The sequence below is a fragment of the Adiantum capillus-veneris genome, chromosome 4 (genome assembly GCF_014529385.1).
Source record: "Adiantum capillus-veneris isolate H3 chromosome 4, ASM1452938v2, whole genome shotgun sequence".
Taxonomy (NCBI): Eukaryota; Viridiplantae; Streptophyta; class Polypodiopsida; order Polypodiales; family Pteridaceae; genus Adiantum; species Adiantum capillus-veneris.
In genome coordinates, this window is record NC_140934.1 from 103546479 (window position 1) to 103572120 (window position 25642).

General features: G+C 43.7%; 1 protein-coding gene across 1 annotated transcript; it reads left to right on the forward strand.

Moving 5' to 3' along the window:
* The first annotated feature begins 2468 nt into the window (after positions 1-2468).
* Positions 2469-25519, forward strand: MTP11 (Cation efflux family protein). The gene is made up of 6 exons (XM_086510946.1): positions 2469-2901; positions 3192-3298; positions 23190-23435; positions 23816-23896; positions 24450-24683; positions 24771-25519. Exons 1-6 carry the CDS (start codon positions 2658-2660, stop codon positions 25119-25121), a joined length of 1263 nt encoding a protein of 420 aa, XP_086367072.1. The 5' UTR covers positions 2469-2657; the 3' UTR covers positions 25122-25519.
* The last annotated feature ends 123 nt before the right edge of the window (positions 25520-25642 follow it).

The window sequence follows — 25642 nt, forward strand, 5'->3', positions numbered from 1 at the left end:
GGAGAGTATGTAGCTCCGTAGCAAAGGCAAAAGGGCTACCCAGTCAGGGCCTCCCCTCTCGGAGGCACCCCCGAAGCTGAAGCCTCTCCCCGCTTCACCCTCATCCCCTGCTACATCGCTACGCGTAATGCTCAACTCTAACTACCACCTTCAACAAATGGAGGTCAAATTACTCAACCATATCTCATGCTTGAGCTTTAAAGGGGATCAAAGAGAAAAATGGTATTACACCACACAACTCTATGTTGTCAATATCTAACTGGCCCAACCTTAACACCCTCTCTGTCTCCCCCCCCCCCCCCCCCCCCCCCCCCCCCACCCCCACCCCCCCCCCCCCCCCCCCCCCCCCCCCCCCCCACCCCCCACCACACACAGACACACACAGAGAGAGAGAGAGAGAGAGAGAGAGAGAGAGAGAGAGAGAGAGAGAGAGAGAGAGAGAGAGAGAGAGAGAGAGGGGTTGCACTACCTATCATCCCAACACAATTCAGATAGAGTAACAACTTTCAGATCACTCAAAACTAAATACATGTGCAATTGATTGATTTGCTTGTGTGAACACGACCTTAGCAAGTGCGGGCCACCTTAAGTCCTCCAACCCTATCCATTGCTTGTAAAAGGGCCATGACTAAAAGTGCTTGTTTGAACACGATGGGTGTATTTTGAAAAGAACAAAATCCACTCTTCCATTGGTTTTATTTTACAAAATGCGCATTGTTATGCAATAAAAGAAGAACTAATTAAGGCAACCTTGAAATGTGAGGGTTATGTAATTTTCACGATAAAAGTCACTCTAGAGGTTTGTTTTTGTGGATCTACCTTAGATGCCACAAAAAAACAATAAGGAGAGGAAGTGAAGGAGTAGGGGGTACCCAATTTTTTTTAATATTTTATTAGTGGAAATCTTCATCGACGCTAGGCCCAGGCCGTGCAAGCAAAAGGCGGAAGAGGTAGGGACAGAGGCAAGGCTGGGATGGATGTTGTGCAAGCACACGGGGAGGGTGTCGCGTTGCAGAGTCGCCGGGAGTCGAGATACGTCATGCAAGCAAGAGGCCATGAGCAGGGAGCGCGGGCCAAATCACATTTCTTTTAAACAAATTTGTCCAGCTACAACAGATCTTCTTGTTAGCCTATGTGGTGTAGGGTAGCCAAGTTGAGGCATTCTTCTATTGCGCCCAGGATCTAATCCTTCTTTTGGAGGTTGAAGGCCCTTCACCTTGCCAACGATTCTTAGGAATCTGGAAAACTAACAAATATAAATAACGAGCTACTAGTAGGAGGTACCAGATTGTGTAAAATCATAAAATCTCTCATTAGAAGAGAATATCCCCTTCGCATTGGATCACACAAAAGGTCACCCATAGGAGGGAGCAGGCACGCAAAGAGGAGGCGGGGCAGGGCTGAGGTGTGGTTGGGGGGGCGATTGCAGAGCGAGAGAAGTAGGGGGGGCAGACTCCCCAACACACATGCATCGATGCCATCTTGGTTTACAACAGTAGTAAGTGGTGAACCGACGCACGCGGAAAGAGGACGGGCGATCGGGCCGGAAGGTGGCGGTTGAGCGTGCAGGAGAGGCAGGCCCTTTTTTTTTTAATGTACAGAGAAGGTCTCTTTGCAACCGCGACAACCGCGCTAGTGGTTACGGCAGCAATTGTCTAATCGAAAGTTGATACGCACGAGTTCGAATTGCTTCTCGGTTTTGGCTTGACGTCAACCGGGGGGGGGGGGGGGGGGGGGGAATCTTTCAAGATTCTGGGGAAATATAATAAACATCCTGCCAACCAGTAGGAAGCTGAAGTTACAGGCATGAGTATTCTAGACAATGAGCATGTGTGGGTAGGGAGAATTATTCTGTTGCTATGCACTAAGCACATTGATCAGCTTACTTGCACGCACATCATGTTTCCATTTAAACTAACATAATATGGCGAAAGGAGGAGCCCTTTACACGTGTCGAAATCGACGATATAAAAGCTAAACTCCAAAACTGAAAGAAGCCCTTGTGCACGAGAGAGAGAGAGAGAGAGAGAGAGAGAGAGAGAGAGAGAGAGAGAGAAAGAGACTATAACTTGTGACTGCCAAAGCTTGGCTGGCTCACAGGCTGGGGTGGTGAATTTTTGGTGAGGATCAGTCCCGCAGAGACATGTGGAGGGTGATGCAATGCCCCTTGTGATTTGAGTTTCTACCTCGGAACCTTGGTTTTATTTGTGTTACTTTGTCCCACCCTTTTAAATGCCGTGTGGCAATTGGTGGAAGTTGGTGTCGAAAGAAACGTGAGACGGTGAGCAAGAAGAGGGGAGGAGTGCGTTGATTCACGTGTAGGCTGGTGGTGTGCCTAAAGCGGCCACACGCCCCCACTTTTGACTACAAACGTAAAAAATCAAATAAACTAATTGGGCTCCAAGGTTGCATTTTATAAGGTCCAGCATATTATAAGGTTGCATTTTTGCAAGGTTGCATTTTATGAGGCGCGCTTGCAGAGCGTACATCTAGTGGAGGTAATAGTGCATCGACAGCAAACCCACATCAGCAAAAAGCAACAGTACATCCACACCACTTTGCAGGAGCAGAAGGTGGGGGGATATTCTTTGCGCGCCCTGGTCTCGTGACGACGACGACGATAATGATCGTGCCCGTTTTGTGGGGGCTGAGATTCCATGGCAGCTCACAAGCCGGAAATGGAGCTTCATCTCACTACGCAGCCCCAAGCCCAAGGTAGCCGTGACGACGAAGAAGATGAGGAGCAAACTTTGCTAGCAAGTGGTTGCGCAGGCCGCGAGCTCCCCTCTTGGCGCCTCAGCTTCCATGGATTTCAGCGTTTCTCCTCCTCCGCTGCCAGAGGATCCTCCTCTCCCGTTCATTCTTACACTTGCGCTTTTCACGATTGCCTCAAGCGCCTGGGTCAGTCTTTAACTCTTTCCTTCTCGCAATGTTGACCAAAAACGGCTTGTTTTGCACCTATCCTTTGCTCTTGAAGTGCATGCACCAGCGGGTTTCTTCATTGCTCGCACTGCATCTAAAGAATTATGTCATTTTCGATATCTTCTTGATTCTGCAGTCTTTGTGCTTGCATGCACTCAGGCATTACACGCTTACATACGTATGTGCGTGTGCGTTTATTTGTTTGTAAGAATATTCTGAGCTTTAGCTGAGAGATTTCCTTGTGTGCCTCACGTATCTTCAATCGGAAGGTTCTGCCAACAGAGTGGACGAATACTATCAACAACAAGAGGAGATGCTTGAAAGCTTCACAGAGATGGATTGTCTCACTGATGGCATTGCAGAGTATGTTTCCAAGGTAAGATTTGCTATGTTCTTGCCCTTCTTTGGATGCTTCTTCTCACTATTCTTTGGTAAGTTATGACAGAATCTCAGTATGGTGACCTTTGTGTTGATGTATGCTCATGTGTGCATTTGTGTGTGGTGATACATCGTTCTACACCTATGATCAAGCATTGATGGAAATTTGTTCTTATTTGGGCAATACTATGCATGATCAAGCTGATGGTGATATTGTCTTGTGGATGGATACCATGCCTCTACAATTTTAACTTAGCTTTATAAGCGAATCTAGGCTTTTCTTGGATTGGTTTGTAGCATTTATCTGCCAAATCTTGTCTTCCTCATGGAAATCAAACTGCTGCCAGAATTCACAAGGTTGTGGCCTCAAGTGCTACTTTCTGTCAGATTAAGACCGTCCATTGAGGGCTATGCGGGTATGGAAGTATTGCTATGAACTTGAACTTTTTGATACGAACGTGTTACCATCACGTCCATCATAATGAAAGGGAAACTTGTTGTCTTGGGATCAGGAAAGGAAAGAAAGGTGGTTTGGGTGAGGACTGGAAGTGTGTATTAAACTTGAGCTTTTTGATTGGAAATTGTTAGGCGAACTTGGACGGATCAAGAAAGCAAAAAAAGGTGGTTTGGGTGAGGAATGGAACTTGTGTCTTAAACTTGAGGAAGTTGTTGCCATCAGTCTCCAACTCCGTCTATCGCAAGTAAAGCTTATGGTCTGAAACAATTTTAGGTTATTGTGAGCCAACTTGGTTTTGGGCGTTTCGGGGTCTGTTCTGGTCTGTGTTCTGTTGTTGATCAAGCAACATTTCAGTTGGATATCTAATATTGGATATGTGCATTCTGCCTTTTTATTGCTTTTATTCCCAGCTTTTAAAGGGTTGTTTTGGAGGTGGCTTTAGTGTGTGGGTACCATCTCTGTCTGTTGCAGCTGGCTTTTCAAGGCTTACCATTAAGAAAATGAAGGCATGGATTGTGAAAAAAATTATGTCGAAGAGTGTTGATATAAGATATTGGGAATATGATAAATAACAATTTCAGGGGGAAAAAATTGAGCCTTAGTACGAGTGTTTCTTCCTTTTCCACCAAACATAATAATTGTGAGACATATGAATAACTCCTTGCCTACATATAGTCTAGACATGCAATTAAATACTTCTGACTGTGGCAGTTGCAACTTCAATTTGCGTTATTAAAGTACCTCACATCCATTTGTGTCTTATGGTTTGTCTGGGAGTATTTAACTTAGTGGAAGGGCTTCTTTGCTCCCGTTTGTATTAGTTTACTTCGTATGAGAAAAGTCATTTGTAAGTTCATAGCTACTTCAAGAACTATCCACAAAGAGAAGTCCCATCAGGTGAGATGGGGGTCTTGTTATATCTTTGATTTTCAAGGTTAAAAAAAAAAAACATCACAACTTACCACTTTGTGCAAGGGATAATGTAAGCGTTTTGGATTAGTAGATGATAGCCATAGATCCCAATCAAGCAAGGTTTGGTTTGCTGGGAACTTTACAATTTGAGACATGTAATGCTGGTTAGAAGAAGAGGCATTGATTCAACCACATTTAGTGGCAAACCAATGAATTCAAGGGTAGTATATTTTCAAAGTTCATAATATGAGAGGGAACATGACAAATTTATTCAATATATGTCAGTAGTTATAGCCTCACGTATATTTACTTTGGGTATTGTGAATAGGGGGATTTCTTGCACTCCAAGTTTCGGAATTATGGATCTCATTGGTTGCAAAATACTTTGTATGCCTGATAAATTGCGTCTGCTCCATACTAGCGCTTAACTCCGGTTTATTTTGCTGGTAAAACCAGAATTCAGCATTGAATAAGCTACCGAACTGACCATAGTGCAGCTTTGTGGTTGGGAACACGGATGGAACATAGATTGTCGCCATTGAGTTATTTACGATGGTTGTGATCTCGATCTAAGAGGTTACCTTGAAACATTAAGACTTTGTAAGTCTTTTGGTTTCAAGTGCCATCCTAAATTCTCGGGAAAAAAGTGCCATCCTAAATTACCCTTCTAGTTTCTCGTTTGGAAGTTCCACAAAGATCCATTAAACCTAGATTTACAGTCGCTTCTTGTAACAACTCTGTAACAGAGGTTTCCAAATGGCGTAGTTATTGTTTTAAAGCCATTTTGCCTAGTGTTAATGGACTTCGGAAAATCTAAAGGAAGGAGATGTAACTACTGGCTCACGTTTCGCCTTGAACCGGAGTACGCCAATCTAGATATGATCCGCATGTCTCACATTTGTCCGAACATCTCCCTTCTGCTAATTATGTTTTATTTGTTCTCATTTATTTAGATCTTTTCGCGTGTGTTTTGATAAACCTACTTTTGTTGTTCAATGGTCTTACTTCTTTAATTGTTGAGAAAGAATACATGTTGAAAAGAATTATGAAAAATGCTTGTCCATTTTTGCAGCGTAGTAAGTTTATTCTTCTTTTGGAATGTTCGGCAGTTAGTACTAACTACAATCAAAGTGGGGAGCTCAAAAGCCAACTTAGTGTTATATTAGTATTGCACAATTTTGTTGTTTAGATCCTTAGCACTTTTAGTATTTTTACTGAAAGTGCTAAAGATTCTTCCTGTTTGGAATACTAACGAAGTCAAGGTCGCATATTTTCAAGTTTTCAACTTTGTTTTAGTTTGGTTATGTTTTTCTTCTTTCTAGGTAGGTAGGCAGTAGTTTCTCATTTTAATCTTTAGTTTACATTAGAATTTAGAAATTGTCGTTTGGAGTCTGATTTCTAGGAGTAACCCCCTGTGATGTCCTATCCTTGTTTTTTTAAAATTGAGTACTTGTTTCAAAGTTTCAGGCATGTAAGCTTCTTTAATTATTTGGCCTATGCCTTTGCTAACAGCATTTTCAAGGTAATAATGGTTTGTTTTTATGTTTTGTTTCAGAAAGAAATAAAGCGATTTAAGTGTTTCTTTATCCGTTTTTTCGCTTCCCTTGCTTTTGTGTTTTTGTGAGTGCTTTAGCCTCTCTTATCTTTTTGAAAGTTCAGACTCTTCTAATCTTATAAAGGTATATTAATATTACGTAGCTGTCAAATCTTCAATTAGAAAGTTCTGGTTCACCATCCTTCTCAGCACAAATGGGGTCATCTAGTTACGCCTTGTTAGAGGTCCTCTTCAGGTAATCTACTTCAGGGCATTCTTGCAGGTAGTTATGGGTAATTGTTGTCCTGTGGGTGACATGCATGCCGTTTTACTAAGTGTCTTTTTTGGACAGCCACATCACGAGTGCAACCTTCTAGTGCTGTTTATGTTAGGATTCGTTACTGAAATTTGCTGTACACTTCTTGGTGTTTCAATGCTTAAATTATCTTTTGGCGTGTGGACACTTTTGGTAGGTGTACCTAGCGGGTATCTCTTTGCTGCTGGTTAATGTTTGTCGCTTTCGTTTGATATGTGACAAAGCCAGCATGCATCTTTGGTGGTTTTGTGCTCTGGGGTTCGTGACTTAGGGACATATTGGTGGCTTTGGAGGACATAACATATCGAGGAGATATGGCCGATTCTATTTCCATGTATGTTCTTAGATGCTCCCAGAGAAATTGAAATTGGTCGGTACAAAATACTCTACATGGAAGACAAAGATCAAGACCTTGTGCGTTTTTAGAATGATGAACTTTGGTTGTTACACTGTGATGAACTTTGTGCATGACCACTCTAATTCCATATGCTTTTACGTTGTTTTTGGAGGGAGCAAAATTGGTTGGTACTGGCTATCCTGCTTGGAACACAGAGATCAAAACGTTGTGCATTTTAATTGTTGAAGTTTGGACACTGCACACGTTTTGTAGGTGCTGCTAAATTGGCTATTTTCTTATTTTTATGAGTAATTTCTATTCAAGGAAATTAGGACTATTTAAATTTGTGTACTTGAGAATTGCTAAGTTAGAAACTGTAGATCTACAAAAATAGAGAAAGCCATCAAGAATGCACTATCTAGATGGTTGAGGGTGAATGCAATCACTTCTCGACAAGTAACCAGACGACCCTAACTTCTCCTTTTTTTGGAGAAAGCTACCGAATGGTGAGAATGAGTATCCCTATTCTATTTGGGATGGTTACCTCTACCACCACCAAGCAATCTGTGTGGTGGCACCAATGAGAAAGGTGGTATTTTACCTATGGCCTTAGCATCGGAACGGTTTTTGGCTAGACTTTAAAGCAGATATCAATCTGTATGTCAGGGAATGCTTGAATGCTTAGTTTGCCAAAAGGTGAAGTATGATCAACACAAAGCGCCTGGGTTACTCCAACCTTTGTCCATGCCAGGTGAGCCTTGGGAGAGTTTTTGCCAAGGATTTTATTATGGATCTGCTTAAGATTCAGATTGGAAATGATACAATCTGGACCATTGTGGACCAATTCAGTAAACAAGCTCACTCTATTCGAGTTAAGAAAACGATCAAAGCGGATCATATAGCTAAGATTTTTCTAGTATAGATTTTCAAGCATCATGGGATGTCCAAGTCTATTGTGAGTGATCGAGATCCGTGCATGGCATGAAACTTTTGGCGTGCCTTGTTTGATAATCTTGGTATGAAGTTGAGTTTTTCGTTTGCATATCATTCCCAAACGAATAGGTAGGGTGAGATTGCCAACTCTACAATGTTGGATATGTTGAAATCCTATGTGTCGGACAGACAATCTGTCTTGGAAAAGTACGTCTCTTGTCGTGTATGTGTATAATAATACTGTATATTCCTCTACGGGGAAAGCTCCTTTTGAGATTCTTTATGGTAAGCCTTTGCTTCACGGATCCTTTTAACTAAGGATAAGATATTCGTGCAGATGAATTCGTCTGAGATTTGGACATTGCCTAAATTCGTCTGAGATTTGGACATTGCCTATGGGCAAGTTAAGGGATCAATTTTACGCTCTTAGGAAAAACATAAGAAAGCTGCGAACAAGCACAAAAGAAATTTAGACTTGATAGTTGGTCAATTGGTTTTACTTAAGTTTGAGAAGGAGACAAGAGACTCATGTGGGGAAGGTGGTTAAACTTTTCATCCGTTACTATGATGGGCCTTCTAAGATAATTGACCCAATGAATGATGTTACTTTGCGATTGGAGCTGTTGCCTAATTGGAGGATCCATAATGTTTTCCATGTTAGTACTGCGGCCATATGTGGGACCGCCTCCGAGCTAGTCTATTACTTCGGAACCGTGTTATGTTGAGGAAACAAAGCCGGAGCAGATCATTCACCATCAAGAGCGGCCATTAAAGTCCGGAAAGATTACACGGTAGTATTCGATTAAGTTGAAGAACTACTCCACTTTGGATGCTCAATGGATGACCAAGCAAGAATTAGTCTATATTCTGGATGGATATGTACAAGCACTATAGTTGAGGTTAACTCTTTAGAACAAAGAAGGATGTTGTTAAACTGGCTATTTTCTTATTTTTATGAGTAATTTCTATTTAATGAAATTAGGACTATTAAACTTGTGCACGTGGGAACTGCTAAGTTATGAATTGTAGATCCACAAGAATTTAGGAAGCCATCGGGAATGGACACCTCTAATGCGTCAGACGATGGGTGACATAAAGCATCGCTAAGGAGTTCTTCTACTGTCACAAATGGGAGCGCATAGCAATATAGAATATACTCGGATAATTAGAATTTATCACTTAATTACTGAAGCTAGAGGATATAGAGAGAAATAGATAGAGAGAGAGAGATGGAGAGTGAGAAGATCGACACAGTATTGGGGACCAGAAGATGGGTTGGTTCCCCTCTCGTAATAGTATCTTTATTACTGAGGAGAAGCATATACAAGCACTCGGAAATCTGTGCTTCCTATCCCTAGGGCAAAACCCTATTCCAAGGAACTTCTGTTCCTTATTCCAAATCCTCGAGAACCAAGGTTCTCACAACTGGATCTCACCTTCCAGACTCGGGGCATGGCATCCCTACAACTGTCTTTTCCAACTCTATTTCCAGAGTCCTCTTCCCGTAGAACAACTCTGCTTTCCCGAACATGAAGTCCTCACTTGAGAATCTCAACTTCCGGATCCCCAACTCAAGAGTCTACCACTCTTGGATCCGTGGATCTACGTCCCAAACTCTGGTACGAAACCCTTGGGCTGATCTGGCTCTAGTTCCTTAGAGCGCTCTCTTGCAGAGGCTCATGCCTTCCTCTGCTCGTACTCCCTCACTGAGAGGAAGTACACCTGCAAACAAATGCTTAGAGATCATAACATGAAAATCATTACCTTCAAGATGCTCGAAACGCAACTCGGTTCTCGAAAAACAATTCCCCGAAAGAGATCTCTACATAGAAAATCCTCTCTTCCAATCCACCACACAAAAGAGGTGTGTTCTTGGGTTCCTTCTCGTAAATCAGCCCTGTCTACGACGATTATGGGCTGAAAACAGAGAAAAACAGCAGCTTGTCGCGATGGAAAGATGCTCCGTAGGCACTTCTTTGCGAGGGAACTTGCGCACTGGGTCTTTGTGACACTTGGGGCAGCCATGGGCATCACTGACAACGTCTTCTTTGCGGATGAAATCTGCAGTAGCATCTTCTTGCAAAAAACTGATCCTCTCCTCTGAGTGAGGGCATGTGATGCCTTTATAGCTCTTGGCCACGGCACGAATAATTGAGCGCAGGCTGCTCGCGTAGAGATGGCGGCTGTTTTTTATTTTTATAAAATTTTATTTATTTATTTATATATTTTTTTCGTTTCGCTGTTCTGCTAGAAAGAGAGAGAGAAATCGCTTGCTGGTTTTTGTTGCTTTATTTTTCAGGTGGCTAGCCGCTCACTTATTAAGTGGGCGGCCGGCGTATTTTAAAAATAGTCTGAATCTGCCCAAAAACTCATTACAACTTTACAAGTTAAAAACAATGCTTTCACAACACTTCCTAGGCGTCCCTGGATGCAATCACACGCATAGTTGCAGTGCAGACATAGGCTTCCTCGCGAGAAAGCATTTGCTTTCCGAAAAGCAATCCCGCTTTCTGAGAAAGCATTTGTTTTTCCTCAAAGTTTCCTCTGATCCATCTTCATTCAAGTGCTTGAGACGACAATGGATATTCTTAGGATGGGTGACGGGAGCATCGGTTAGGGAATATTCCTTTGGTTTGAGAAGGAAATCTGAGAACTAAGAGTTACGCGTAAGATGCAAGCACATGAATGAAGATGGGGTATGAGAAGATTCGAAGAAATGCAGATGCTTTTTGAAAAGCAAGTGAAAGCAGATGCTTTCTCGTGAAGGAGGCTATGTTTGCATCGCATCAGATTGCATCCAGGGATGCCTGGGGTGTCTTTGTGAAACCATAGTTTCCAGCTCATTAGTTTTTATTGAGTAGTGAACAGGTTTAGACTTTTTAAAAATTTGGCAGGTCGTCCACTCAATAAGTGGATAGCCTAGTTGCCTAAAATTGACCCAAAAAATGGGTGCCCCCATCTTTCGCTATTTGTGGTAGCAAAAGTGATTCTCTCTCGTGCTATTTAGCCCCAAGGGCCGATCGCCCTATTTCAGCCTCTTCACTCGAGAATAAGCAGGGCGCCTGCTATATGTCACAAAACGGGAGGGTACACGAGTACTTAGAAAATCTGAAAATTATAATACTTTGCAAACATGAGAGAAGGGAGAAGATCGACACAGTATTGGGGACCAGAAGATGGGCTGGTTCCCCCCCCCCCCCCCCTCGTTAAGAGTATTCTTTTATTCAGGGAGAATTCTTATACAAGCACGAGAACCCGAGGAAACCCCTCTGTTCTGTAATCTTAGACCCGAAGGTCGTGCTTTCCCGTAAAGGGCTTGGGCACAAGGCCGTTCCTTCCCGTAAGGGACTTAGGCGCGAAGCCGTACTTTCTCGTAAGGGACTTAGGCGTGAAGCCGTACCTTCCCGTGAAGGGCCTTCCCGTAAGACGGGAGATTCCTGCAAAACAAACCACACAGAGCAACAATTCTCAATGCGTATCAACACCTTATACTTGTCGCTTCTTGCTCGGAGAATCGACCTCCGTACTTAGTCGTCACGCGAACACTTGCAAGTTCAGTCGCCAGCCTCTACTCCAGAATCCCAGCGCTAGTGTTTTTCTGTTGCTTCCGGCTCTCCAAACTGAAACGCTGGCTACCCTTTTATAGGGTCTGACACCCGGCAGGAATAGAGGTCCAAAAGTAGAGCTTGGCGCTCCTAGAGAGAGGAGAGAGAAAATCGCATTTTCTAGAGAGAGGAGAGAAAATCTCGTTTTCTAGAGAGAGGAGAGAGAGAGAGAGATCGCAATTCAGCCCCCTGCGTAGGTTTTAGCGCTGGCTTTTTTTTAAGGGCCTTGCTTGCTTTATTTTATTAATAAAAGCCTGGTCACTTAAAAGTGACCGGCCACTTTAATAAAATAAAGTGTGAACCTGTTCAAACTTTAAAAACTCACTCAGTTAGTGAAAACAATGCTACACGGACACATTCCAGGCGTCCCCGGGTGCAGGACACGACACAGATGCAATGCAGACACAGACTCCTCGCGGGAAAGCATCTGCCCTCTCGCGACTGTTCCTGCTTTTCATAAAAAAGCTTCATTGAACCCATCTTTATTCTTGTGCTTGCGTTCTTATGCGTATTTTCTTACTCAGTTCGGATTTCCTCCTTAGCCTACGGGATACCCCCTTATTGATGCACCCGTCACCCATCATGTGACGCATCAGGGGCACTCGTAACCCGGCCCTTTCCACCGAACTTACGGAAACTCCTTCGCGATATTTACCGTCACCCGACACATCAGAGGTTGTCCTTTCTTGACGGCAGTTCCTGTAGCTACAATCTTTTAACAGTTCTTAGTGCACATAATAAAATATCCTAAAAAAGAGATTAATCATTAGAAATAAGAAAATAGTCCAATTAGCAACATCCCTCTGGCTTCTAAATAGTTGACCTCAACTGTAGTGCTTGGACATATACCTCCAGTATCTCGGGATAAGCTGCTAATTCCTCCTGCGTCATCCACTGAGCATCTAGATTCGAATAGTTCTTAAACTTAACCAAAGACTTCCGTGTTATCTTTCCGGATTTGAGAGACCGCTCCTGATGACTTACTATCTGCTCCGGTTGGAGTATTTCTTCTGTTTCCTCAACCTCAGGAGGTTCCTCAGCACTAGGCTGGCTTGGAGGCGGTCCCACATACGGCCGGAGTAAACTGACATGGAAAGCATTATGGATCTTCCAATTAGGCGGTAGCTCTAATCGGAAAGTGACATCATTCACTCGCTCAGTGATCTTAAACGGCCCATAGTAGCGGGTAGAAAGTTTTACCACCTTCCCCTTATGAGACGCTTGTTTCTTAAGTCTTGCCTTCTCAAACTTGAGTAAGACTAACTGTCCGACTGTTAAGTCTAGATTCCTTCTGTGCTTGTCTGCAGCTTTCTTATGCTTTTCTTGAGAGCGTAGAATAGCTCTCCTAACTTGCCCGTAGGCTGTGTCCAAATCCCGGACAAATTCATCTGCTGCAAAGATCTTATCCTTAGTTAAAAGGATGGGTGGAAGCAGAGGCTTACCATAGAGAATCTCAAAAGGTGCTTTCCCCGTCGATGAGTGTATGGTATTGTTATACGTATACTCGACAAGAGGCAAATATTTCTCCCAGTCAGTTTGCCGGTCTGACACATAAGCTTTTAACATATCCAATACTGTGGAATTGGCTATCTCACTTTGCCCGTCCGTTTGAGGATGGTAGGCAGATGAAAAATTCAGCTTCGTACCAAGATTATCCATCAAGGCACGCCAAAAATTTCCTGTCATGCGAGGATCTCGATCACTCACAGTAGACTTAGGCATTCCTTGATGCTTAAAGATTTGTGCGAGAAAGACCCTAGCCATATGATCTACTTTGATCGTTTTCTTGACTGGTATAAAGTGTGCTTGCTTGCTAAACCTGTCCACAATGGTCCAGATCGCGTCATTTCCAGTCTGAGTTCTAGGGAGGTCCATGATAAAGTCCATGGCAATACTTTCCCAAGGTTCATTAGGCACAGGCAAAGGTTGTAGCAACCCAGGCGTCTTATGCCGATCATACTTCACTTTTTGGCAAACCAAGCATTCCCTAACATACTTATCAATGTCTGTTTTAAGGCTAGGGCAAAAGAAATATCTTTCCATTGTTAAGGTCGTAGGGAGAATACCCCGATGACCCGCATAAGGCGAAGCGTGTGCTTCATCCATGACCTTCTTTCTTAATGGTTCCGCCACACATATGGCCTGATGGTGGTAGAGATAACCGTCCCGAATGGAATAGGGAAACTCATTCTCTCCACGATGTAGCTTTCCCCAAATGGTGGAGAAGTCTGGATCATTCGGATACAAATCCGGTAGTGCTTCTAATTCTTGGTGATACACCGAAGTGATAGCGTTCACCCTTGGCCGCCTAGACAATGCGTCTGCGACCACATTCTTGCTCCCAGCCGGGTGAAGGATCTGGAAGTGAAACATAGACAAAAAGTTTGCCCATCTCATCTGCTTCTCAGATAGTTTCCTTTGCGCAAGAAAATACCGCAAACTCTGGTGATCAGTCTTGATCACTAAAATCCGCTCCTAGAAGATAGTGCTTCCAGTTGGATAAGGCGTGAATCACATCCGTGAGTTCCTTTTCGTAGATTGATGCATGCAACTCTGCATCCTTAAGTCGTCTGCTTTCATAAGCCACTGCATGGCCTTCTTGGTTTAACACTGCTCCGATGCAATCGCCTGAAGCATCACAGTGAACCTCAAATGGTTTTTATAAGTCAGGCACTATCAAAATAGGTCCATGGCTTAGCAAGTACTTGAGCCGATCAAAAGCTCCTTGTTGTCTCGATCCCCATCTGAAAGGAATCTTCTTCTTTGTCAAATCATGAAGTGGTCCTGCTACATGAGCAAATCCTCGGACAAACCTTCGATAATATGAACATAATCCCAGAAAGCTACGTACATCATGTAACGTAGTGGGAATAGGCCAATCTTCTACCACTTGGATCTTGGCAGGATCCATACTCACTCGATTGTGAGAGACTATATGGCCGAGATAGTGTATCTTAGAGAGAAAGAACTCGCTCTTCTTTGCATTCACATGCAACTCATGCTTTCGTAATTCTTGAAACACTAAGTCCAAGTGCTTCCGATGTTCCTCTTCTGACTTAGAGAAGATGAGTATGTCGTCAAAGAATACTCCCGTAAAAGCTCGATACGGGCTGAAAATGCGGTCCATCATGCGATTGAACGTCGCAGGAGCATTGGTCAAGCCAAAAGGCATTACCAAGAATTCATATAGTCCAAAGGTTGTGCAGAAAGCAGTCTTATGGACATCCTCAGGGGCGATCCGTATCTGATGATACCCACTCTTTAAGTCTATGCGACTAAAGACACTGGCACCCTGCAACTTATCAAGTATATCATCAATTCGAGGGATCGGAAAGCGATTCTTGATTGTGATCTTGTTTAAAGACCGGTAGTCTATGCACATTCGAAACGTGCCATCTTTCTTCTGCACCAGTAGAACTGGAGAGCAGTAGGGTGAAGCACTGCGCCGTACTACCCCTTTTTCTAGAAGCTCGTTGACTTGCTTCAAAATTTCCTCTTGCTGAGCAAGACTCACCCGATAAGGGGGTTGATTGGGAGGCGAGCTACCCGGTATGAGATCTATGCTGTGATCTTCCGGGCGTACCGGAGGGAGTTCATCAGGGAGTGTTTCCGTGAAACAATCTTTGTACTTTTCAATAAATTGAAGACGCTTAATTTCCAGACTAGAGAGAGAGTCCTTACTAGTTTTATCCTTCTCACGTGCAAAAATCAAGTAAGCAGAAACACACTTCTTCATTTCTTTCTTAATGGAGATATGGCTTATAATTGGGAACTACCAATCTCCTGCATCAGCTTGAATCTTTATTTTCTTACCCCCATGATCAGTGAGGGTCTTTTCCACATAATCGGGAATAGGTGTCATGTGAAAGTGCCATGGCATACCCAAGATGATATCACATCCCTCGATGGGTGCCATCAAAAATGATTCGCGGTCCTTGTACTCGCCAATCCGAAGATTGAGCTGGCCTTGCACGGGAGTTGCGTTGGTTGTCAACCCCTCGAATGCCGATCCGGATGTAACCGGTGTGCCAAGCTGAGCCGGTGTGAGGCACAAACGTTCTGCAGTATCCAGGGAGATGAAGTTATCCGTGGATCCTGGATCATAAAGAATCAGTACTCGCTGGTTGTTCAAAGACCCCTAGCCCTTCAGAAGTTGACGCTTCCCTTTCTCCATTTCTGTGTTTCCTTGAACATATGGGATTGAGTTCGAGCTTGGCGGTGCGGGTTCCTTCCTTGCTTTCTCTTGCCTCGTAGAGGCTTGTTCTTGCCGTTGCTGCTTTAGCGGGCAATACGGTTTCATATGTCCTTTCTTGCCACAGTAGAAGCATCTTCCTTCCTCTCTGAAAGTTTGAAGTTGAGTAGGAGAAAGATACTTAGTTCGCTTGCCAGTGCCCTCTGGCTTCTTAGAATGATCATCGTCCCTAGATGGAGGACGTTTTCTTCCGTGGCCCCCTTGGTCATCGTAGACCCCTCTTTGTCTTGCACGGTAAGTGCTATGCTCCATCTTTCTTGGCGTCCCAGTTGAGTGCAAATCCTCAGCAATGATTGCTGACTCCATCATCCTCTGAAGAGTATCATGCGGATACACCTTCATACTCTTTCGAAGCTGCGGTTGGAGACCTGCTTCGAACTTTCGTTTCTTTTCCTCGTCGGCAATCTTCATGAAGGGAGTGACCTTCAGAAGAACCGACCAATACTTGTCTACTTAAGTCGTTACTCTTTCATGTTCCTTCTGGGCAAGCCAGTCCCATTCCTTCCGTATGTCCTGCTCGAAGTCAGGTGGAAGAAATTGTTCATAAAATTCAGATTTGAAGCTCTCCCAAGTTCTGGCCTGAGAACCTTCCAGAATCTTGTCTAACCACCAATTACTTGTCGTTTCCTTGAGGTGCATCCCCACATGGCGTAATTTGGATCTTTCTGTGAAGTGCCCATTGGTAAAGGCGACTTCAAACTGTCTGATGAAGGACAGTGCTTTGGAGATGTCTCTCCGTCCGTTGTAGGTTTCGAACTTGATGTCCTTGTCGCCCGATTTGAAGACTCTCATGCGATGTTGAGACTTGCGACCATGCTTCTTGAATCGAGGCTTATCTTTAGGTTGATGTAGGGTAGTGGCAGTAGTAGCGGCTTCCTTCTTCTGACGAGATGATCGAGAAGTAGAGGTATAATCAAGAGAGTAAGATGGAGATGAGATAGAGATATCCTTGCTCTCGTCTAGCAGAGAGAGCGCTTTTTCTTGGCCTTTCCTTGAAGAAGGCCGTTCATTCCGATCCGAAGATCCTTTGTGCACCTCGGCACGTTCTTCTTCTCTTGCCTCCTGTGGTCTCACGCCAACAGTGTTGTCTGGATGCTTGGTTGCATCAGTTCCATTCGTTTTCTTCATTCCGCCAAGAAGCTTTTGGACGTCTGGCAACAGTAAGATTTGTTGCAACTCCGCAAGCTGAGCTTGCACTTGTTGAAGCTCCTCTTCAACACTTCTCCCTTGGCTCGACATGGTTCTTCTCGGAATCGTCCTTCTTTGCAGAGAAAGAGAGGAGTCTGAGCTCTGATACCACTGTCACAAAACGGGAGCGTACACGAGCACTTAGAAAATCTGAAAATTATAATACTTTGCAAACATGAGAGAAGGGAGAAGATCGACACAGTATTGGGGACCAGAAAATGGGTTGGTCCCCCCCCCCTGTTAAGAGTATTCTTTTATTCAGGGAGAATTCTTATACAAGCACGAGAACCCGAGGAAACCCCTCCGTTCTGTAATCTTAGACCCGAAGGTCGTGCTTTCCCGTAAAGGGCTTGGGCACAAGGCCGTTCCTTCCCATAAGGGACTTAGGCGCGAAGCCGTACTTTCCCGTAAGGGACTCTGGCGTGAAGCCTTACCTTCCCGTGAAGGGCCTTCCCGTAAGACGGGAGATTCCTGCAAAACAAACCACACAGAGCAACAATTCTCAATGCGTATCAACACCTTAAACCTGTCGCTTCTTGCTCGGAGAATCGACCTCCGTACTTAGTCGTCACGCGAACACTTGCAAGTTCGGTCGCCAGCCTCTACTTCAAAATCCCAACGCTAGTGTTTTTTTGCTGCTTCCGTCTCTCCAAACTGAAGCGCTAGTGTTTTTTTGTTGCTTCCGTCTCTCCAAAGTGAAACGCTGGCTACCCTTTTATAGGGTCTGACACCCGGCAGGAATAGGGGTCCAAACGCAGAGCTCGGCGCTCCTAGAGAGAGGAGAGAGAAAATCGCGTTTTCTAGAGAGAGGAGAGAGAAAATCGCGTTTTCTATAGAGAGAGAGAGAGAGAGAGAGAGAGAGAGAGAGAGAGAGAGAGAGAGAGAGAGAGAGCAATTCAGCCCCCTGCGTAGGTTTTAGCGCTGGCTTTTTTTTAAGGGCCTTGCTTGCTTTATTTTATTAATAAAAGCCTGGTCACTTAAAAGTGACCGGCCACTTTAATAAAATAAAGTGTGAACCTGTTCAAACTTTAAAAACTCACTCAGTTAGTGAAAACAATGCTACACGGACACATTCCAGGCGTCCCCGGGTGCAGGACACGACATAGATGCAATGCAGACACAGACTCCTCGCGGGAAAGCATCTGCCCTCCCGCGACTGTTCCTGCTTTTCATAAAAAAGCTTCATTGAACCCATCTTTATTCTTGTGCTTGCGTTCTTATGCGTATTTTCTTACTCAGTTCGGATTTCCTCCTTAGCCTACGGGATGCCCCCTTATTGATGCACCCGTCACCCATCATGTGACGCATCAGGGGCACTCGTAACCCGGCCCTTTCCACCGAACTTACGGAAACTCCTTCGCGATGTTTACCGTCACCCGACACATCAGAGGTTGTCCTTTCTTGACGGCAGTTCCTGTAGCTACAATCTTTTAACAGTTCTTAGTGCACATAATAAAATATCCTAAAAAAGAGATTAATCATTAGAAATAAGAAAATAGTCTTATTAGCAACACTATCTTGGCCATTTTTGGCAGGCAACCAATCTCTCTACAACACCCCTGCTTTCCCTATTTTTGGCAAACCAAGCTCCCCTATTCTTACAGGAATCCTACACCTATAAAAGCAAACAGGGTGCCCTGATGTTGGGGAGATGTTGCAAGGTGTAATGGACTTGGACACCCCAAGCCAAAGATCAGCAACAACGCACGTGAGAAAATTGCTAACGGCTGAATTGAACTTGAGAGAGAGAGAGAGAGAGAGAGAGAGAGAGAGAGAGAGAGAGAGAGAGAGAGAGAGAGAGAGTTTCGCTTCCAGAGCATCGGCCGAATAGACTTGTGCCCCTTCCTATATTTCAATTTTCAATATTATTGCTTCTCAAAGGAAGAATGACCGAGGGTCCTCTCTCTGTAGCGCTCCCAAGCTAATCTACGCTAGAGAAACGGCTCTAGCTCTTTTTATAAACGTTTTTACAAGAGGCCTTTGGCCCAAAAGCACTTGCTATAAAAAGCTTTGGCGCCCAAAAGCACTGAATCCAAAATCTGGCACTACCTAGGTAGTTCATGAAACGTGGGCTGTTCGTATTGCCATGACAACAGCTTCCGGGCAATCTTGGCAGTCCCATACATTGTGTCATGTCAACCTCCACGCGATTTTTGGTGTCCTTGCTTTATTTTTTAACGGGGTAGGGCTCCTCGGCCACACTTTTTAAGTAGGTTATTAATCCTAATCTAACCCCTTTTGAGCCCTCTCGGCCAGACTTTTCAAGTTTAAGGCGATACCACATCACAAGTTTGTGACACAAGGCGCTAGCATGAGGAAGAAGTTGAGGAGGATTTATCGTGACGGTCCAACAAGTGTACGCGACAAGTTTGCAATCGAACGTTGCTTTCCGTGTTGATAGCAACAAGTGATGATTTGTATATGAGTTCTACCAGTGTTTGCTACTGTGTTTGTGTTTTGCAGGTACTCTACCTCTGAGAACGGAGCAAGGAGGTTTTGGCCTACGCTTGAGGGAGTCTGGAAACGGAATCCGAAACGGCTTGGAGAGCTCACGTGCTCTGAGAGCAAACCGGAAGGTAGTTGATTAGAGAGCTAGTCTCTCGAGTTCCCGAATGGAAAGGAAACTACCATTAAGGTTGAGATCTAGAACGGAGGTTCTTGCTTGTAAAAGATTCTCCTTGTTAATAAAGATTCTCTTTGAGAAGGGGGGGGGGGGGGGGGGGACCAACCCATCTTTTGGTCCTCAGTATAGTGTCCATCTTCTTCCTTCTCTCTCTGTCTGATTCCATTTATTTCTAGCCCATTAATTTTTTGTGTGCACTTCCTTTTGTGACAGTATTGTCAAAGTGCATAGTGAACAATAGTGGAAAGCAAGGGGAAATGCCTCGATACAAGAATGGAAAACGCTAAGAAAAAAGTGTGGAAATGAGTTTCTCTTGGGGAAACCTTTTTCCTATAGGTGAAATTTGAGGTGCAAACCTCCTTCTATGCTTCCCTCTCCGTGCTGCTTAGCTCTCTCAGCTCGGTCTCTTGCTTTGACCCCGTTCGCAAGCTCCCTTCCATGCTCGTATGGAAAGAATCATTCATTGGCATGCATTAATCTCACCACCCAACTCTTGACCTCCCTTGTTGTATCAATCTTCTTTTGCTATTCTAATGATTAACATCCCCAATTTCATATCTGCGCCCCCCCCCCCTTTCTATTCTTGCTGATGTTGCAGCATATCTGTTTGCCCCTCCTTGAAATTGCAGCATGTGTATCCGCATGTACATCAACACTTGTATCATCCATATCTTATGTATATTTTCGTATTGGAGTTTCTTATAACTATGCTCTGTTAAAGTTATAGCATCTCAAGCGAATAACCCAATGTGATCCCAATATTTATTTGGTCTAAGTATTTATTTTACTTATTTGTCAAAGGCTTGGGTAGGGCAATTTGGTGAGGGGGGTACTTAAGGGCCCCTAGGTTAGCATATATGCAACACCTTGCCCCCATTGTATAATTGCTAATTCATTGCCCAATTGGTTGGTCCAACTCTCTCTCTCTCTCTCTCTCTCTCTCTCTCTCTCTCTCTCTCGTGTATTCTCCCCATTGCTCTACGCTTCCGCATCGTCGACTTTGACATGGTATCAGAGCCCAAGGCTCATTGATTGTGGAGGAGAAAAGCATGCATGGGAGAAGAGTGGTGGCGGTGTCCAAAGGTGGCAAGGAGGGCTCGACTTACACCGTGAAGTAGAGGAGAAGCAAACCGTCGATGTTTTAAAACACTAGGAGGTGGAGGTACCTGTTGACAGTTGCTTATGCCGACAATACTACTCGATGACCATAGTAGCTACCCGACGTTCATAGTAGCTCCAACAATGTTTTGAGATGTTGTTAGCAAGGCCTCTATCGATGGCGTGTAACCTATGCGTTTTTACAGGCCTCTAGTCGATGCGTTTTGAGATGTTCAATGACATTGCAGCAGTGACTTCTTTTTAAGCCAAGGAAAGCTCACAATAGAAGCTCTCCCACTAGAGTGTTTTGAAATGTTGTCTGGAGGTGGCATGGCCTATGTGGCGGGCAATTTAGTGCATGGGGCTTTGAAACACTGCAAAAGTTTGGCCTTGGCATGTCGAGCAACATAGAACCAAGACCAACACCAATGATCGGCTATGGAAAGTGGATGGGCCAGCATTCAGTTAGAAGTGTGTGCACGACTTAAGTTCTCAAGAGAGATTAAGATGCTTTCTTTGGCTCGGGAATGTGAAGCCAAAGGCAAATGCAAGAGCTTGCAAGAGAACAAAGGCACACGCCAAGGATGGACCGTACGTACGCAATGGAAAAGAATTGACAAAGAAGATCGGCATGGCACACGTGGTGCGACAATGGCCACGGCGCCATATTTCTAGTCAGGTGGTCTTGCCACAACTAGCTTCAGCCAGGGGGAGGCTTGTGAGTGGCAAACAATACTCCCTACAAATGATTTGGACCCATGTGTTGGAGTCCAAGTTATCGGTATTTGAAACTGTGGGTCGAAGTTCAAGGCACATGCATCTGGCAAGGAGCCAATGCAACATATACAAAACACTATGGATGTGTGCGCCAATCCATTGTTGTTGGCTATGGACAGGATGTGTTTCAAAGTTCATTGTCTAGGAATGTTTGGACGTGATGTGTTCATAGTTCACAAATGTGGATTCTTGGACTAATGTGGTATAGTAGCAGAATTGAGGTGTATCCAGTAGATTGATCAGTTGCTCGGGTGTCCATGGTAGCTTCCTTATCAACTTGGTCCTCCTATATATGTCCACCATAAGCTGCAAAGAAGGTGTTAAAGTTATAGGATCTCAAGTAAATAGCCCAATGTGATCTCAATATTTATTTTGCCTTTAGGTATTTATTTTACTTATTTGTCAAATTCTTGGGTAGGGCAATTTATTGAGGGGGGTACTTAATGGCCCCCAAGCTAGTATATAAGCAACCCCTTGCCCCCATTGTATAATCACTAATTCATTGCCCAGTTGGTTGGTTCAACAGTCTCTCTCTCTCTCTCTCTCTCTCTCTCTCTCTCTCTCTCTCTCTCTCGTGTATTCTCCCCATTGCTCTAGGCTTCCGCATTGTCGCCTTTGACATGCTCTGGTAGCCGAGATTGAGGGAGAGGGAGACACAAAGACAGGGTGTGTGGTGACATGAGAGCCCAAAGGGAGAGAGAGGAGGAGAGGAGAGAAAAAATGCTAGAGAGAGAAGATGGAGGGGTTAGAGTGCTCAAAGCTCTGCGGGCAAACTCTGCTCAACAAGAGAGTACACAGGTGACTGCCCAGTTTGCCTGAAGTGGGGATGCAAATAATCTGCCCGACTCCCCCAGAAATACTACTAAAAAACGTGGGAATATTAAGAGTCACCCACATGCGCCGACAGAAAAGGCCCGTGAGTGCCCCTCATGATGCCTAGACTCTCGAGAAGTCTCACAAGGCCAGGTACAGCCACAAAGAAGCCATTTTGCACTCCAGAAGATGACCTCCAAAACTATAACATTTACTCAGTTTGCCCTTTGTCATGGGCAGCGGATAAAAGGTGACCCAAATGTATCTTGCACCACTCACATATATTTCTGAATTTATAAAAGTGAGAGAAGGGGGACTGATACAAGAGCTCCTGAGGGTGGGCACTTGCCATTTCAGAAGAAGTATTTGCTTTTTCATGCCATAAAATGATGTACTTCTTAAAGGTCCTCTATGGATAGCTCTATTCTGGATTTGTGGATTGAGTCTACTTTGATGACCAAAATAAAAGTCGAATGAAGTTTCCTCCTCCTATGCTCTAAATGTCTCCTTTTGACCCAAGCAACTCATTATTTAGCTGGAAGCAAAAAATAGTATCAATGGCTTTGAAAACACTGAACATCTAGCTTCATGACACAGATGTCTCTAGAAATATAGAAATTGTGTGGGGTAGGGAACAGATTTGGGTCTCATTTTACTTTGTCATGCTTAAACTTTCTGCCTTTTTTGAGGTTTCCGGATTTTGGAGCTACAAACAAGTTCATATATTGATGAGCCTGACAGGAGAGTGCATGAAGGAATGTGCAGGTCATAACATGAGCAAGAGCGTCATGAAGGGTTGTTTTTGGTATCAATTGCCTGTGGATTAAAGACCAATGGGAGCACTTGTTCTGAACAAAACCTAGCATGCATGATATTAAATTTTACAATGCTCTTGAGCTGAACAAAACCTATCATGCGTGATATTAAATTTTACAATGCTTTGAGCTGGTTAGCGCTTTAAATTTCACAGTTACTCTTATACACGTATGAATGTGCATGGAGGACTCTCAAGCTCAGTTTCTCGCTCTATGAATGTGCTTGTAGGAAGAACGTGAAAAGGTTGCAAAAGGGGAAAGGAGAGCGATACAGATTTCAAACTTGGCAAATTTGTTGTTGTTTGTCTCAAAAGTTTATGTATCAATAAGAAGCATGTCACTGGCGATAATCGCATCCACGCTGGATTCGCTACTAGATTTGCTGTCTGGTTTGATTTTATGGTTTACGGCAGTTTCCATGCAGCAGCCTAATCCCTACCTTTATCCCATTGGGAAGAAACGGATGCAGCCCTTGGTATGTGCTACTGTCTCTTATGTGGCATGTGAAGTTTAAAGTAGATAAATCCATGTTCTCACTTCCATTGGTTAACTGCTTGAAAATACATAAGGTTATTTTTTCTTCGTTCCTGTGTCCAAATGAGGTGGTTTTTTATCGCATAAGGAAGAAGACTTCATGTCATCATTATTTTTAGCAATTCTTTAGTTTGTGACTGCTTCAGTACTACATGTAATAATTGATTCTTCTATGCTTTTGAATGCATTTTTCAGCTGCATGAAGATTTATTTCATATGGTGTACCTTCAGAATGATGACTTCTTGGCTGGTGCATTTTCTGTGAAGCAATAGTGTCAAACTGTTTTCAAGCCCCCTCTTCTTTTCTGTTTTGGCAAACAGGGCATTCTTGTGTTTGCATCTGTTATGGCTACGCTTGGACTACAGATACTACTTGAGTCAGCTCGCCAACTTACTTATAAGGTCAGTGCATATATTACGCACCTGTGATTTAAACACGATCTGAATTGGAAAGTTTTTCTGATTGAAGCTTTTCTTAAGAAGTTTGCCCTTTTGTGACAATATCCGAAGAAGTATGTAAGGTGGTTTGTGGATGAAAACCTGATTATAGATATTGGGAAGGAACCATACTCAAAAGGTGGGTAAAGGGGAAACAGAGTTTCTGTGACCGACTATTAGAGGTGTCAATGGACTAGCAACAGTTTTAAACTCCTTTGTATATTATCACAGGTTTTAGGCAAAACAATTGCCACTAACCATGAGATGGGCTAAATGCAAGCAGAATCAAATGTTATTTTTAAGTTATATCTAGTTTTTAAGCAAATATTATTATTTGTATAGTTATATATGTTTAGGAGTATATGCTTATGGGACTCCGAAGAAAACTTTATCTTACACCTAGATTCATCTCAAGAGGCCTCAAAGATCTATCGATAAGGCTTGAACTCAAGACCTGATACTCCAGAAAAAGCTCAGATTCACCTTCAAAGAAAAGTGCTTGGTTTACGTTTTGCAGGATAAGCAGCTTGCATTGGATGGGAATGACAAAGCTTGGCTCGTTGGAATTATGACATTTGTCACAGTCGTGAAGCTTTTTCTCATGTTTTACTGCCAAAGTTACAAGAACGAGATTGTTCGTGCCTACGCCCAAGATCACTTTTTTGATGTCATGACAAATTCAGTGGGTCTCTTGGCAGCGATTCTGGCAAGTCTGTTTTACTGGTGGATGGATCCAGCTGGGGCAATTTTGGTAAGACAGCTTCATTGATGCTTGGGTATAATGTTGAAAGCAGCTTTTTCCCATTCACCCTAAGTGGAAGCTTGGTTGTGGAAACAGCTAGCGCTTTACACGATCAGAACTTGGTCTAAGACGGTGCTGGAGAACGTGAATTCTCTGGTTGGAAGGACGGCCTCCCCCGAATACTTACAAAAGCTCACATACCTGTGTTGGAATCATCATAAGGATATACGCCAAATCGATACTGTGCGCGCATACACCTTTGGCTCTCATTACTTTACCGAGGTCGACATTGTGCTTCCAGCAGACATGCCACTGCAGATGGCTCATGACATTGGGGAATCTCTCCAGAACAAGTTAGAATCACTTCCGGACATAGAGCGTGCATTTGTGCATCTTGATTATGAGGTCACTCATCGACCCGAGCATGGCCAGCATGATTATTCGTAGCTGTTGCAGCATTTCTTCTGAAAGCGTTATTTGCCTTCAGCTTCATATAACCATAGGGGCATCTATACAGGCAACCCTTCCCACAAGAGGGGGGTATTGTGAGGTTTTGTCACACACACCTTTTGGTTGTTACAAGGGTGAAGTTAGAATGCAGCAGCAAGCCAGTTCTTTTGTACATGAATCTGACTCTGGCCTTTCAAATTGGAAAAATAGAGCAAAGCTGGAATGCTCGGTATGCTGTATGTTGATTGATGCAGATGCTTGTAAATTGTCCATTCTTGTGTTAAATGTTAGTGGAACATGTGGGCCTCCAAATATTGATCTCAAGGGAAACAGTAATTCACATTGTAGCAAATAGTGAGATTGTAACAATGCATTTATTACCTCATTTATTGCCACATGCTAAAGTTGTTGCAAGCTATCTTTCGGACTGAAAATTTGACCCCTTTTCTACCTTTCGAAGTCATCCTTTTGAGAAAACGGCCGTGCGCACGTTCCTTGAATTTGTATCCATGTAGTAG

Coding starts and splice junctions, on each gene's coding strand:
- MTP11 (XM_086510946.1), top strand. CDS start 2,658: ATGGCAGCTCACAAGCCGGAAATGGAGCTTCATCTCACTACGCAGCCC. Junction 23,436..23,815: donor AGAAACGGATGCAGCCCTTG/GTATGTGCTACT, acceptor TTTGGCAAACAG/GGCATTCTTGTGTTTGCATC. Junction 23,897..24,449: donor CTCGCCAACTTACTTATAAG/GTCAGTGCATAT, acceptor TACGTTTTGCAG/GATAAGCAGCTTGCATTGGA.